Source organism: Pseudophryne corroboree, chromosome 7 (genome assembly GCF_028390025.1).
Source record: "Pseudophryne corroboree isolate aPseCor3 chromosome 7, aPseCor3.hap2, whole genome shotgun sequence".
NCBI lineage: Eukaryota > Metazoa > Chordata > Amphibia > Anura > Myobatrachidae > Pseudophryne > Pseudophryne corroboree.
The window spans coordinates 70352737-70368364 of record NC_086450.1 but is presented as its reverse complement, the minus strand read 5'-3'; the positions used below and the strand labels follow the sequence as shown (position 1 = coordinate 70368364).

General features: G+C 42.1%; 1 protein-coding gene across 4 annotated transcripts in view; it reads right to left on the bottom strand.

Moving 5' to 3' along the window:
• LOC134944595 (uncharacterized) overlaps nucleotides 1–14866 on the bottom strand; it is a 43390-nt gene extending 28524 nt beyond the window's left edge. Inside the window, exons 1-3 of one of the 4 annotated variants that reach the window (XR_010181911.1) lie at nucleotides 14404–14787; nucleotides 12006–12144; nucleotides 8792–11196 (exon numbers count right to left, since the gene is read on the bottom strand). Coding sequence is in view for 1 of the 4 variants with exons in the window: in XM_063933279.1 (XP_063789349.1) it covers nucleotides 8792–8921 (130 nt within the window). In the remaining 3 variants the exon portion in view is untranslated. Of the gene's footprint in view, nucleotides 1–8791; nucleotides 11197–12005 lie in introns of all 4 variants that reach the window. The other 3 variants (XR_010181910.1, XR_010181909.1, XM_063933279.1) reach the window with 3 other exon arrangements.
• Between the last annotated feature and the right edge of the window lie 762 nt (nucleotides 14867–15628).

The following is a 15628-nucleotide window of genomic DNA, read 5'->3' as shown; positions in this document are numbered from 1 at the left end:
AGCTGGAAACAGATGAATCCACAATGGATTGGAGAGTCAGGCTACACCGCAGGTGGAATGCTGGTGCGGGTCTCTATGGTGGAAGTCTTGAGACAGGAGCTGGAACCTGGAAGACAATCACAGGAGAGAGACAAACAGGAACTAGGTTTGACAACCAAAGCACTGACGCCTTCCTTGCTCAGGCACAGTGTATTTATACCTGCAGCAAGGAAGGGATTGGCTAGGCAATTATGCAGATTAACAATACTGACAACAGATTGGAGGAAATGATCAGCTGACAGAATCCAAGATGGCTGCGCCCATGCAGACACTTGGAGGGAAGTTTGGTTTGTAATCCATGTGGTAATGAAAACAGTAATGGCGGCGCCGGCCACTGGAGACAGGAGACGCCAGGCTGACAAGTGCACCTCCAACCACGCGGACACAGCGGAGGCCGCGGCTGACGTAATCGCCACTCTGACACTCTGCATGCAGAAGCTCAGGGACGGCGGCGGAGGCCGCGGGAGACGCCATGCCAGATGTAATAAGGCGTTACTGTGACAGCGTCTCAGAGAGACAGGAGAGGATGCAGGAATGTGAACATTAGGATAACAGATGGGATCCGGTCCTGGAGCGCTGAGCCAGCCTTAGGAGGCATCTGATGGGTAAGAAATGGCGTCCAGATACCCGGATCGTGACATGGGTGAATTCCAACATGTTTTGCTCACACAATTATTTTGGTTGTGCAGAATGTAAAAAAAAATGACTGGGGTGTGCAGGAGAATGTCTCGATGGGCAAAAAAAATTGGGGACATTTTCGACATTTAGCAACTGCATGTCGAAGAGGGTAGGGCGCCAGCAAACACTCTTGAATTTGTCATGCCATCATCTAAAGCAAAAGGTAGTAACGAGGTGAAATTCTACCCTTTATATGCTTTAGCGGATGGAGGAGCAGCAAAAGGCCATTCAAGCCTACACATTACCTATGACAAAGGGAAAGGACTGGGAATGCACCTGGGTCAAGCGCAGTAGAGAATAATTTCCATGTTGTATATGGTTATCAAACCCTTTGAAGTTGCCACATGTGAAGTTAGTTCAGACACTGCCAGTTTGAGTCAGGTCATTCCCCTCATCAGGCTTTTGCAAAAGCGGCTGGAGAAAGTGAAGGAAGAGCAGAAATGGAGCGATTACGCTAAGTATGTCAGACGTGTAGATGAAGCTCTTCATTTGCTTTGCCAGGATTCAAGGGTTGTCAATCCCTTGAAATCATATCACTATATTTAGCGACCGTACTTGATCCTAGTTTAAGTCGTACATTGTGTCTTTCTTTCCAACAGGCACAAATCTGCAGAGAGAACACATTTTGACATCTGGTGCAGACTGAAGGAGCTGCCTACAATTACTGACATGTCTACTGTCACTGCATATGATGCTGTCACCATAGAATTAATGTTTGATGACTATTTCAGGGATAGCATCCAAATAAGCATGTCAGACACTCCGTTTCAATACTGGCAGGAAAAAGAGGCAATTTGGAGGTCCTTGCACAAACTGGCTTTGTTTTACTTAAGTTGGCCCCACCCCCTCCAGTATGTACTCAGAAAGAGTTTTCAGCGCAGCCAGGAACCATGCCAGTGATTGGCATAGGAGGTTACTCCCCAAAATGTGGAAAAGATGATGTTAATTAAAATGAAGTACAAATTCCACAAACAAGACCTTTACCAGCAATTACCTCCAAAAAGTAGAGAAGGGGGACAAATGAATAGTCTGTGAAGAAGAGGATGTACACACTGATGGGACTAAGGAATCGGATGTTGATGACAACATCGTTCCTATTTAAAGTACTAAAGCCAGTTTGTGCACTGCCCATTGCCAGCTTGTTTTGTGGGGGTCCAAACAAACCAATCATTTCAAAAACAAGTGACAGTACCTGTCGCTGAAATGATTGGTATGTTATACTGTGCATGTCCTATAAAATATAGAACATACAACATATGGGGGGGTTGGAGGGCCCAAGGACAATTGCATCTTGCGCCTCTTTTATTTGCAATATGTCCTCTTTGGAGCATTTTTTTGGCATAGTTTATAAAACTGATATCCTGTCTGCCACTGCAGTGCCACTCCTAGATGTGCCACGTGTTTGTGACGACCACTTCTGTCGCTTAGCTTAGTCATCCATCTACCTCAGTGCAACTTTTTGACCTGAACTGGATGAAAACAAAATTGTGAGCTGTGAGTTGTTCAAAATAGCTTGGAAATGAGTGGAAGTTAATGTTACTGAGGTTAATAATACTGCAGGAACAAAAACACCTCCAAATTCTGTGATTTTAGCTGTTTTTATGATTTGATTTTTTTAAATACAGATACAAAACCAAAACCCGCAAGGGTGGTTTTGGTAAAAACAATACAGATTCAAAATACAAAAGAGATATTGATAAAAAACCAAAACACAAAACACCAAAAATGGCCCGATGCACCCTTAAAAGAAAGTGACTCATTTGGAGAGACTGAGTTATTTTTTTCAAGAGATTATTAATACAGAGACAGTTGCTTGATAGAGATTCCAAGACACCTTTGCTACAGATATACTTTTACAACACTCGAGAACAGTGACATTATTTAACCTAATTCCCCGGATCAATGGGGCAGATGTATTAAGCCTGCAGAAGTTATAAAGCAGTGATAAAGAAGTGATAAGTGGAAGGTGGTAACACACCAGCCAATCATTAGGAGCTGAATGGCTGGTGCGTTATCATTTTCCATTTATCACTGCTTTTTCACTTCTTCAGGCTTAATACAATTGTCCCAATATTTCTTCTAAAGTGCCGTTACACCACAGCCCCATTGCAACACTGTGGCACTTTAGGATCTCCATCCCTTGTGCGACAAGTACAGTTAGACCACAGCCCCATTGCAACACTGTGGCACTTTAGGATCTCCATCCCTTGTGCGACAAGTACAGTTAGACCACAGCCCTATTGCAACACTGTGGCACTGTAGGATCCCTGATCTCCAACATATTGCCGGTGAAGATTGGGACAATTTACTTTGGGAAATCTAGAGAAATAGTGATTATTCTTCATTCCAATTATATTCTTAATCATTTTCATTGTCTTTTTCTTGCAATATCATTATTTGGAAAATACATATATCTGTGATTAGATTGAATTCTTGACTTATTGAATGTTCCAGTGTATTGTGAGCTGTAGTTAAAAACTGCTACAAGCTGTCCTTTCCCGTATTTGGTACATTTATAAGATGGAATATATGACATGCATAAATAATCATTCTGCCAAATCATTTGACAAAGTGTGAAATCCGTGGCTAGTGTCCCCGAATGCCCCGTCACCATTTCTTCACCAGTAATTCTCCAATATGAACACTTCTACTAATAATCTACTCTGTGGCCTCACCCCAAGGGAATCACTTGTGTTTTGGTTTAGGTTCTAATTCCACTTTCGTGATTTGGTTTTGGCTTGGTTTTAATAAAACAGCTTTTTTCTCTCCCTGCGCTATTTAATTAGAATGAAGCAATAGGACATGAATAAACTTGATAGACAAAGCTATAATATTTATAATTAGTTTTAATCTCTGATGACTAGTTTCATATAAAAAAACAAAATATTTTCAAGAATGCAAACACAATATACAATAAATGCATTTATTATATACTGTGTATTGTGTTTGCATTCTTGAATATATTTTATTGGTTTTTATATGAGGCTAGTCATCAGAGATTAAAACTAATTATAAATATTATAGATTTGTGTATCAAGTTTATTCATGTCCTATTCCTTCATTCTAATTAAATAGCGCCAGGATAGAAAAAAAAGTTGTTTTATTTGCTCTACACTTGATTGCTTCAGGTGAATTTTGGCTTTATCCACAAGCCAATTACTCCTCTGCTGCTATAAAAATATCTGACTAATCGGTGTCTGAGGTATCAGAGGTATTGTTATTACGGCTATATATATTTGTATATATATATATATATATATATATATATATATACTGTATATATATATATTCTATAATTTAGCGCCAGGCACTGGTGGTTGTTGTATCTAGTGTTTGGCTTGGTTTTGCCAAAACCACCCTTTCGTGTTTTGGTTTTGGATCTGGATGATTTTAAAAAAAAAAATCATAAAAACCTCATTAACATTCATTTCCACTCATTTCCAGTCTATTCTGAACACCTCACACCTCACAATATTGTTTTTAGGCCAAAAGGTTGCACCAAGGTGGCTGTATGACTAAGCTAAACGACACAAGTGTGCGGCAGAAACACCTGGCTCATCTAGGAGTGGCACTGCAGTGTTAGACAGGATGGCAGGCCCAAACAGTACCTCATGCAAAGATGTAGAAGAGGTGCAATGAGGTAGCTGTATAACTAAACCAAGCGACACAAACAATTGGCCCATCTAGGAGTGGCACTGCAGTGGCAGACAGGAGGGCAGATATTAAAAAAAGGCCCCAAACAGCACAGGATGCAAATAAGAAAAAGAGGTGCACCGAGGCTGCTGTATGACTAAGCCAAGCGACACAAGTGTGTGGCACAAACACCTGGCCCATCTAGTAGTGGCACTGCAGTGTCAGACAGGATGGCACTTTTCAAAAACTAGGCCCCAAACAGCACAGCATGCAAAGATGTAGAAGAGGTGCAATGAGGTAGCTGTATGACTAAGCCATGCGACACGAACAATTGGCCCATCTAGGAGTGGCACTGCAGTGGTAGACAGGAGGGCAGATATCAAAAAAAGGCCGCAAACAGCACATGATGCAAAGAAGAAAAAAAGGTGCACCGAGGTTACTGCATGACTAAGCTAAGTGACACAACCACCTGCCCCATCTAGTAGTATCACGCAGTGGCTGAATGTCGAGAGTGGCCCGCAATTGTTCGGTCCGCTGACAGCATCTCCAGCACGCCCCTATAATTTTTTTTTAATTCTGCACTTGGTGGACTAATACAGCAGTACCCCTGGACTCATACGGCAGTGTCAGACAGGATGGCACTTTTCAAAAACTAGGCCCCAAACAGCACCTCATGCAAAGATGTCGAAGAGGTGCAAAGAGGTAGCTGTATGACTAACCCAAGCGACACAAAAATTCCCACTGGAATTATACGTCCAAATCACTGGAATTATACGTCCAAATCACTGGAATTAAATGGCAAAATCACTGTAATTATACGTCCAAATCACTGTAATCATGTGTTCAAATTACTGGAATTAAATGGCAAAATCACTTTGATTAAATGGCAAAATCACTGGAATTATACGTCCAAATCACTGGAATTATACTGCAAAATCACTGGAATTATAATGTAAAATCACTGGAATTATACATCCAAATAGTAGACTAGAATCATGGGGGTCATTCCGAGTTGATCGCTAGCTGCTTTCGTTCGCTGCACAGCGATCAGGCAAAAAAGGCACTTATGCGTATGCGGCGCAATGTGCACGCGCGTCGTACAATTACAACGAACAATGTAGTTTCACACAAGGTCTAGCGAAGCTTTTCAGTCGCTCTGCTGGCCGCAGATTGATTGACAGGAAGTGTGCGTTGCTGGGTGTCAACTGACCATTTTCAGGGAGTGTTCAAAAAAATGCAGGCATGCCAGGGAAACACAGGCGTGGCTGGGCGAATGCAGGGCGTGTTCATGAGGTCATAACAGGAACTGAATAGTCTGAAGTGATCGCAAGCGCTGAGTAGGTCTGAAGCTACTATGAAACTGCACAAAATTATTTTGTAGCCACTGTGCGATCCTTTCGTTTGCACTTCTGCTAAGCTAAAATACACTCCCAGTGGGAGGTGGCATAGCGTTTGCGTGGCTGCTAAAAACAGCTAGCAAGCGAACAACTCGGAATGACCACCTATATGTCCAAATCACTGGAATTAAATGGCAGTACCACTGGACATACACGGAAGTGTCAGACAGGATGGCACTTTAAAAAAATAGTCCCCAAACAGCACATGATGACAAGAAGAAAAAAAGGTGCAAGATGGAATTGTCCTTGGGCCCTCCCACCCACCCTTATGTTGTATAAACAGGACATGTACACTTTAACAAACCAATAATTTAAGCGACAGGGTCTGCCACACGACTGTGGCTGAAATGACTGGTTGGTTTGGGCCCCCACCAAAAAAAGAAGCAATCAATCTCTCCTTGCACAAACTGGCTCTAGAGAGGCAAGATGACGACCTCATCCTCCGATTCCTCACCCCTTTCACTGTGTACATCCTCTTCCTCACAGAGTATTAATTCGTCCCCACTGGAATCCACCATCACAGGTCCCTCTGTACTTTCTGGAGGCAATTGCTGGTGAAGGTCTTCTCGGAGGAATTTATAATTAATTTTGATGATCATCATCTTCTCCATATTTTGTGAAATGAACCTCCTACGCTGATCGCTGACAAGGTTACCGGCTGCACTAAATACTCTTTCGGAGTATACACTGGAGGGGGGGGGGGAAACAACTTAGGTAAAATAAAGCCAGTTTGTGCAAGGGCCTCCAAATTGCCTCTTTTTCCTGCCAGTATACATACGGACTGTCTGACATGCCTACTTGGATGCTGTCACTCATCTAATCCTCCATTATTCTTTCAATGGTGACAGAATCATATGCAGTGACAATAGACATGTCAGTAATCATTGGCAAGTCCTTCAGTCCAGACCAGATGTCAGCTTTCGCTCCTGACTGCCCTGCATCACCGCCAGCGGGTGGGCTCGGAAATCTTATCCTTTTCCTTGCAGCCCCAGTGACAGGAGAAATTGAAGGAGGAGCTGTTGACGGGTCACGTTCCGCTTGAGTTGACAATTTACTCACCAGCAGGTCTTTGCACCTCTGCAGACTTGTGTCTGCCGGAAAGAGAGATACAACGTAGGCTTTAAACCTAGGATCGAGCACAGTGGTCCAAAATGTAGTGCTCTTATTTCAACAGATTGACCACCCTTGAATCCTGGCAAAGCAAATGAAGGGCTCCATCCACAAGTCCCACATACTTAGAGATATCGCTCCATCTTAGCTCCTCCTTCAATTTCTCCAGCTGCTTCTGCAAAAGCCTGATGAGGGGAATGACCTGACTCAAGCTGGCAGTGTCTGAACTGACTTCACGTGTGGCAAGTTCGAAGGGTTGGAGAACCTTGCACAAGACAGAAATCATTCTCCACTGTGCTTGAGTCAGGTTCATTCCCCCTCCTTTCCCTATATCGTAGGTGGATGAATAGGCTTTAATGGCCGTTTGCTGCTTCTCCATCCTCTGAAGAATATAGTTTTGAATTCCACCTCATTACCACCTCTTGCTTCAGTTTGATGGCGGGGCAGGTTCAGGAGTGTTTGCTGGCGCTCCAGTCTTCGGCATGCGGTGGCAGAATGTCGAAAGTGGCCTGCAATTTTTCGGTTCACCGACAGCATCTCCTGTACACCCCTGTCATTTTTAAAAAAATTCTGCACCACCAAATTAATTGTATGTGCAAAACATGGAACGTGCAGGATTTTGTAATGCACGCACAATATTGGTGGCGTTGTCCGATATCACAAATCCCAGGAGAGTCTAATTGGGGTAAGCCATTCTGCGATGATGTTCCTCAGTTTCCGTAAGAGGTTGTCAGCTGTGTACCTCTTATGGAAAGCTGTGATACATAGCGTAGCCTGCCTAGGAATGAGTTGGCATTTGCGAGATGCTGCTGCTGTTGCCGCAGCTGTTGTTGCTGCGGGAGGCCATACATCTACCCAGTGGGCTGTCACAGCCATATAGTCCTGAGTCTGCCCTGTTCCACTTGTCCATATGTCCGTGGTTAAGGGGACACTGGATACAACCGCATTTTGTAGGACACTGGTGACTCTTTTTCTGATGTCTTTGTACATTCTCTGTGAAGTGGAACCTAGAAGGGATTTGGTACCGGAGACACAATACCTCCATCAATTGTGTAAATCCCACTGCACTAATGGTGGATACTGGACCCACATGTAACACCAACATAAGTGTTAAGGCCTCAGTTATCTGCTTTGCAGCAGGATGACTGCTGTCATTTTTCATCTTCCTCACAAAGGACTGTTGGCCAGTCAATTGCTTAGTTGAAGTAGTACAAGTGGTCTACCGACTTCCCCTCTGGGATGACGATTGACTCCCAGCAGCAACAACAGCAGCGGCAGCAACAGCAGGTGTACCACTCAAGGATCCTCCAGAGGAATCCCGGTTAGGAGAGGAATCCTCTGTCTTGACAGTGACATGGCCTGCAGGAGTACTGATGTTCCTGACTGAGGAGGAAGTTGACGTTGAGGGAGTTGGTGGTGTGGCTTGCAGGATCTTGGGTACAGGAGGAAGAAGGGATTTAGGTGTCAGTGGACTGCTTATGCTCTTACCCAAAGTTTCACAACTTGACACTGACTTCTGATGAATGCGCTGCAGGTAACGTATAAGGGAGGATGTTCCTAGGTGGTTAACATCCTTAACCCTACTTATTACAGATTGACAGAGGCAACAGATGGCTTGATTTGTGGAGAAATAATTCCACACCGAAGAGGTGGCTTTTTTGGTAGTTTGCCCAGGCATCACAATGGGCTTCTTCATCCCACAGACAACAGGTGTCTCCCTGTCTTGCTGTATAGAACTAGGGTGTGTGAGATTGCTCAATACATTCTGCGCTCACTGTTGCCCAGAACAGGCTTACACTTTAATGCAGCAAAACAAACAACACTTTTATGTCTCAATAGTAAATAATTTATTAGTTCTTATAGTATTTTCGTCAGGTATTAATACATAATCATAAATATAGGCATAATATCAAGAAACTACATCAATATCTTACCGAATATTGTAGCATCACTTGAGCACTCTGGATCGGGGAATCTCAGGACGATCGTCTCAAGGGGAAATTCGGTATTCACACGCAGCACGTCTGCTAGCGTCTCAGGTGGATTCCGAAATTCCCCTAACATTCCCCGTCCTTTATACAAAACTAAAAACACAATCTATCCATATGTGGGTACATTCCGGGGGTTCTGAAACATCTTATCTAACTGAAAATGACAACATTAGTCCTTGTCTATAACAAACTGAAAATAACAACACGAGTCCTTGTCTATAACAAACTGAAAATAACAACATGAGTCCTTGTCTATTCTAAGAATCCTTCTTCTAGCATGAGACAAACACCCTTTCATAAGACAAACACCCTTGCTATTCTCTTGTCATTATGTGGCATAGTTACTGCGGCACAAAATGGAAGTCAGTCAGAAAACCCCACTCTCACCCTTTCATATCACACTCGTATCACAAACAGCCCTTGACTGATTCCAATTATAACGCATAACTTGCCATTACAACCTTTTGTCGTTTACAACATATGCGGTAAAATACCACACAGTTCCAAATAAATAAAATTATTATTATTATACACAGTATGAGAACAGGATGTATCAGAAAATTTAGCATATTGGATGCAGACGGAGAATATCCAGTAAACAAGTCCCACCAATGATGAGAAGTTGCATCCTGGACATCAGAACCAATTTTCTGTAATTGATCAACAATTATTGTTGTTGTCACTTGATGAGTTACAATAGATTGATTTAGATATTTGATATGATCTTCAATAACTTTGGATTGTTTCATAATTGTATGTAGTTTATCTAACTTCAAATCCCATTGGGGAATACTTAAATTTTGTGGACTCCAATATTTTGTAACATGTTCTTCACGGTCAGCATACAATATAAATGTCTAATTTTCCCAGGTTAAGGAACTAACATTACTAATACATCCGGAAAATTGAACTACCATTCCAGGTATGGCTGGTGTATCAGTTACCAAACATACTTCTTGTGGGGCTACCTCCATCATCATTGTATATGACAAAGGTAAAACTATCCATTTACATAAATTTACTCCATTCTCTAATAAGCAAGGTTCATAAACTGCAGATTGTACTCTACATATCTTGCCTTGTAAAGTGGGTGTACAAATACTCAAATCATGAGTTCTATTATTCTCATCTATATATTCTCCTTTCATAGTGGGGAACCAGTACCATTCTCCACCAGATGGTCCTAACAACAAAGGCATTACAATATATTTACACATTTGAATAACTTTGGTTACATTATACATAGTTAAAATACCTTGGCATATGGTGTCATTACAAATCATTTTAGCAGCTTCCAAGTGTATCCAAGCGTCCCTGGACACACTTGTATTAAACATTGTTCTCCATACTTGTTCATTTCCGGTCATTAGCATAGTTTGCATAACGCCTTTTTGTTGTTGCTCATACATAGTCTGTAGTGTACAGACGGTCCAATCTATAAATTTAGTAATGTTGGTATCAAATCCAACAGCAAAATCATTACTAGCATTAATTAGCTGGTTCATTAAAGTATCTATTCCAGCCGATATTTTGGCTGGCTCAAAAATAGTAGGCATCCATTTTGCTTGTAATGTAAGTCCGTCATTTAATTTACTACCGGCGCTATGCATCCTATTGGCTAATGTTTCAATATCTATCCCATTTAATACTCCTGTTAGAGTCCCATATCCTCCCAACAATGTATCATACCAGGCACGTCGTTGCCGGGATATACATTGTCTATTATTGGGAGGGAAAACAACTTGTGTGACTAACACAGTCTTTTGAGCTTGTGTACCTACATTTTCACATGTAGATGGTAATCTTTTAACATGTCCAATATCGATTCGTGATGCATTGATATCAATAAACATTAAATCTTGTGCCCACCACGTTCGATTTTTTATTTCAGTAGCATTATGACATACCAAAATTAAAACGTCTTTTACAGCTAACCGAAATGTGGTTGCTCCTTATTTAGAACAATTCTTATATTCTTTATTCTTCTCTTCTTTAGGGAGAAATCGGAACCTATAAGGTTTGGAGCAGCAACTTATATTTACTGCAGCATTAATTGTGATATTGCCTTCTGACTGATGTAAGGCAAATGTAGGTCGATATCTGTTTCTTTGTGGATCAGGCGGTCCAGCCCACATCGTTCCTGAAATTGTTATATTTACTATACTAGTACAGCGCTGATTGGCCTGACAAGTGAAATTATCTTGGGTTCTTGGTATGGTGGCATTGTTCCATCCCCACCGTACAGTATGCAACTCTCGTTTCTCTATCTTCAATCCAGCTGTCCATGTACTAGAGGGGACGACCAATAATACAATTCCAAGGATTCCAAGACTGAGCCTCACGACAATCTATAGGTACAAAATTAGTGTAAGTTACTCTCGCAAATAACATTTTTCTTGAGGTACATATTCCCATTTCTCTTGTCCTGGTTTCATTATTAAGAGTACTCTGTCTTTTCCCACAGCTATAACCTCAGCCGGTTCAGGCGGCCCTTGAGGCTTCTGTACCCAAATTTTTGCTCCTACATTCACAGTGTTAGATGAACCAAAACCTTTGTCTCCTCGAACAGTAAGTTCGGTTGGAGCTTCTCCCAATTGGATAGGCTCTATCAAAATGGGTATTATTAACAATTGTGCCACTCGGTCCCCTTCACAGATTACGCAGGGGTCTGGGCTCAAATTCATCATAACTATTTTAATTTCTCCTTGATAGTCGGGGTCAATTACTCCTCCTATCACTATTATTCCGTTCTTGGCCATACTAGAACGGGTTGACAACTGTCCATAATGATTAGACTTGTTGTCCTGTAAAATGGCTACCATTTTCTGTTTGAATCTGTAAGGGCATACCATAATATTGTACTATAATCTCAAGTGTCCTAATAGTACTCCATTGTGTAGCAGTCTTACAGGGGAAAGCTACCATTAATCCTGAGTATGTATCTACTGCTGTACATGCAAATTTACACCCTCGACTTTCTGGCAGGGGTCCAATGAAGTCCATCTGCCAGATTTGTCCAGGTAACTTACCTCTTCCAATATGGCCCATTACAGTATGGGGCACTTCCCTCTTTTGGGAGTGTTGACACAAGGGACACCGTAAAATCACAGATTTCACAATGTCCAATGTGAGGGGAATACCCCTTTCTTGCGCCCACCTGTAAGTTGCCTTTTCTCCCAGATGTCCACTCTTTTGGTGTGCCCAAAGGGCTGTACCCTACAACCATGATTCCAATTCCTTCGTCTCTCCTGCCACTGGCTCATGAGATGACTTAGCAATGGCGGCTTGTGCATCTGCTTGTGAATTAAACAAACGTTCAAGTGAGTCTAATGGTACATGTGCATCAACATGGAATACAGTTACTTTTGTTTGTTTAGTGATAACTTCAATGTCCTCCCAGACTTCCTTTCCCCATAACTCTTTCCCATGAATTTTCCAATAATGTTTCTTCCAGCTCATTATCCATGTGGCTAATCCATTGGCTACTGACCATGAATCAGTATAAATATTACATTCACCTCCAATTTCCTGTCTAAGGGCCAAATATACTGCAAATAATTTGGCATATTGGCTACTCTTTCCTTCCCCTTCTATTTCTAATGTCTTAGACATGCAGGGATTAAAGGCAACTGATCTCCACTTTCTTCTTCCCGCAACATAACGTGCGGATCCATCTGTAAACCATGTGTGACATTGAGATTTGTCGCTTAACTCAGAATAAGGTTTACCCCATTTTACTGGTGATTCTTCCAGTTCTCTATAATCCACAGTCATGCGCCAGGAGCCATCGCTCTTTTTCACTGGCCATACCGGATTATTCCAAGCAGTAGTGGTATATCGTACCACTCCTGTATCCATTAATTCTTTAATGGTTTTGTTTATTTCTTGATGACCCCCCGGTATACAATATTGTTTCATTGCAATTAATTTAGTTGCAGGTGGGACATGTACTGGGGGCATTTTTACTTTTCTCACCACAATAGGTCTGGCCTGAATACAATTACTTCTGACTCCAAAACTAAATTTTCCTGTATCTAAATAAAGGGTCAGTCCTTTTAAAACATCAATGCCTATAATATATTCTCTAATGGGTACTATTAGTTCTCGGCATTTCTTAATAGGTAAATTTCCTATTTTTAGAGGTATTTCCACCTGTACCCCTTCAGTTACTCGACCCCCCCAACCCTGCAATTTTAATTCGGGGTCCTTTAAATCTATTGGGATTTCCATATATTAGGGTAGCCTCCGCCCCTGTGTCAATTAACGCGGGGACCTCTTGTACATTGCCCCGTGACCAATGGATTCCTAATTTGACATAAGGTCTCTCATCATGACGAATCCATACAGGGGCTTGGCTGGCTACCTATGCATCACCCTCTGAATCTTACTGTTCCTCGGGAGGAGCAGTAGGCTTCAAATTTTGCAACATCTTGTCTATCTACATCAACCCCTCCAGCGCCATCCTCTACCAAACGGACCAGCCAGGTAAGGACGCCTTCCCCGGGGCGTTGTGAAAATTTGGTCAATAGTTCCAGAACTTCATTTTGAGTGAAATCTTGCAGTATCATTTTCTCTTTGAGGACTGCCTGCCCTCCACCTTCTGCAACCTTAGTTAATTGCCTGCGCGAGACAGGACAAGCATTTGCCCCAGGAGGGTCAATGACAGGATTGGGAGGATCCCATCCCCCCTTGTCGTCTCCCTCCTCCCCATTACTACTACTATCCCATACATCACCATCCCATGTATCGGGATCCCATTGAAGATCGGCAGAAGCAATAATTGCTCGTACAATCTGATATTTCTGGGCTTTTTCTGATAACATCTGATTGCTGCACTGTAACAATCCTATCTTTCCTTGTTGGTCAATTACTGTTTGTTCTATATCTAAATAATGTGATTGTAACTGCTGATATCTTTGGTGCATTTTACGGTATGCTGATACTAGTATCCAGCACCGTCTTCCCAGCGCCATTACATCACCTGCCTTGGCAGGGACCCCCTCAAGTACATATACAACATCGAGGGGTTCTGCATTCTTGAGTTTACCATCCCATGATTCTGCTAAACCTGACGTTAATAACTCTCGTGCTATAATACTATATGGACTCTCAGTCCATCCTGGAACAGTAATCTGTTCTGTTCCCTTCTTTTTCTTGCAAAACATCCTGATTAAACTATGTTATATTGTAGATCGGCAAAAAGTTGGCAATTTGCCAATTGTCAAAATTTTGCACAGGAGTCAGTCTGGCCAGGACCTTCCACCGTACAAAAGAGTTTTGCGCTACACGTTTCCTATGCCGAGATACAATAAAACACAATCCTGCCGACTACGCCAAAAATGTCTTGCTGTATAGAACTAGGGTGTGTGAGATTGCTCAATACATTCTGCGCTCACTGTTGCCCAGAACAGGCTTACACTTTAATGCAGCAAAACAAACAACACTTTTATGTCTCAATAGTAAATAATTTATTAGTTCTTATAGTATTTTCGTCAGGTATTAATACATAATCATAAATATAGGCATAATATCAAGAAACTACATCAATATCTTACCGAATATTGTAGCATCACTTGAGCACTCTGGATCGGGGAATCTCAAGACGATCGTCTCAAGGAGAAATTCGGTATTCACACGCAGCACGTCTGCTAGCGTCTCAGGTGGATTCCGAAATTCCCCTAACATTCCCCGTCCTTTATACAAAACTAAAAACACAATCTATCCATATGTGGGTACATTCCGGGGGTTCTGAAACATCTTATCTAACTGAAAATGACAACATTAGTCCTTGTCTATAACAAACTGAAAATAACAACACGAGTCCTTGTCTATAACAAACTGAAAATAACAACATGAGTCCTTGTCTATTCTAAGAATCCTTCTTCTAGCATGAGACAAACACCCTTTCATAAGACAAACACCATTGCTATTCTCTTGTCATTATGTGGCATAGTTACTGCGGCACAAAATGGAAGTCAGTCAGAAAACCCCACTCTCACCCTTTCATATCACACTCGTATCACACTCCCCCGGTGTCTGTCTTAAACAAACCACATCACTATCAGAATCCTCATCATCAAGTTCCTCCTCAGCGTCAGCAACACCCATATCCTCATCCTGGTGTACTTCAACAGTGACATCTTCAATTTCAATATCAGGAACTGGACTGTAGGTGCTCCTTCCAGCACTTGCAGGGGGCTTGCAAATGGTGGAAGGAGCCACTTCTTCCCGTCCAGTGTTGGGAAGGTCAGGCATCGCAACCGCCGACACACTTGGACTCTCTTTGGGGATTTGTGATACCATCTTAGAATGCACAGTTCTTTTCTGTGCTCTTTCCAACTTAACTCTTTTAATTTTTCTAGCGGGAGGATGAGGGCTTCCATCGTCATGTAAAGCTGAACCACTAGTCATGAACATAGACCAGGGCCTCAGCCGTTACTTGCCACTCATTGTCGTAAATGGCATATAGGCAAGTTACGTTTCTCCTCAGATGATTAAAATTTCTTTTTTTGGTTCTATTTACTGAACTTTGGCTTTTTGGATTTTATATGCCCTCTACTATCACATTGGGCATCGGCCTTGGTAGACGATGTTGAAGACATTTCATCGTCTATGTCATGGCTAGTTTCAGCAGCTTCAGCACTTGGAGGAAGTGGTTCTTGATCTTTCTCTAATTTTTTCTCCAAATTTTTGTTCTCCATTTTTTTTTGGAGTTATATAGCACAATATGCTGCACAGGAATGACTGATGCCTGATGGCCAGGACACTACCACTGGCCTG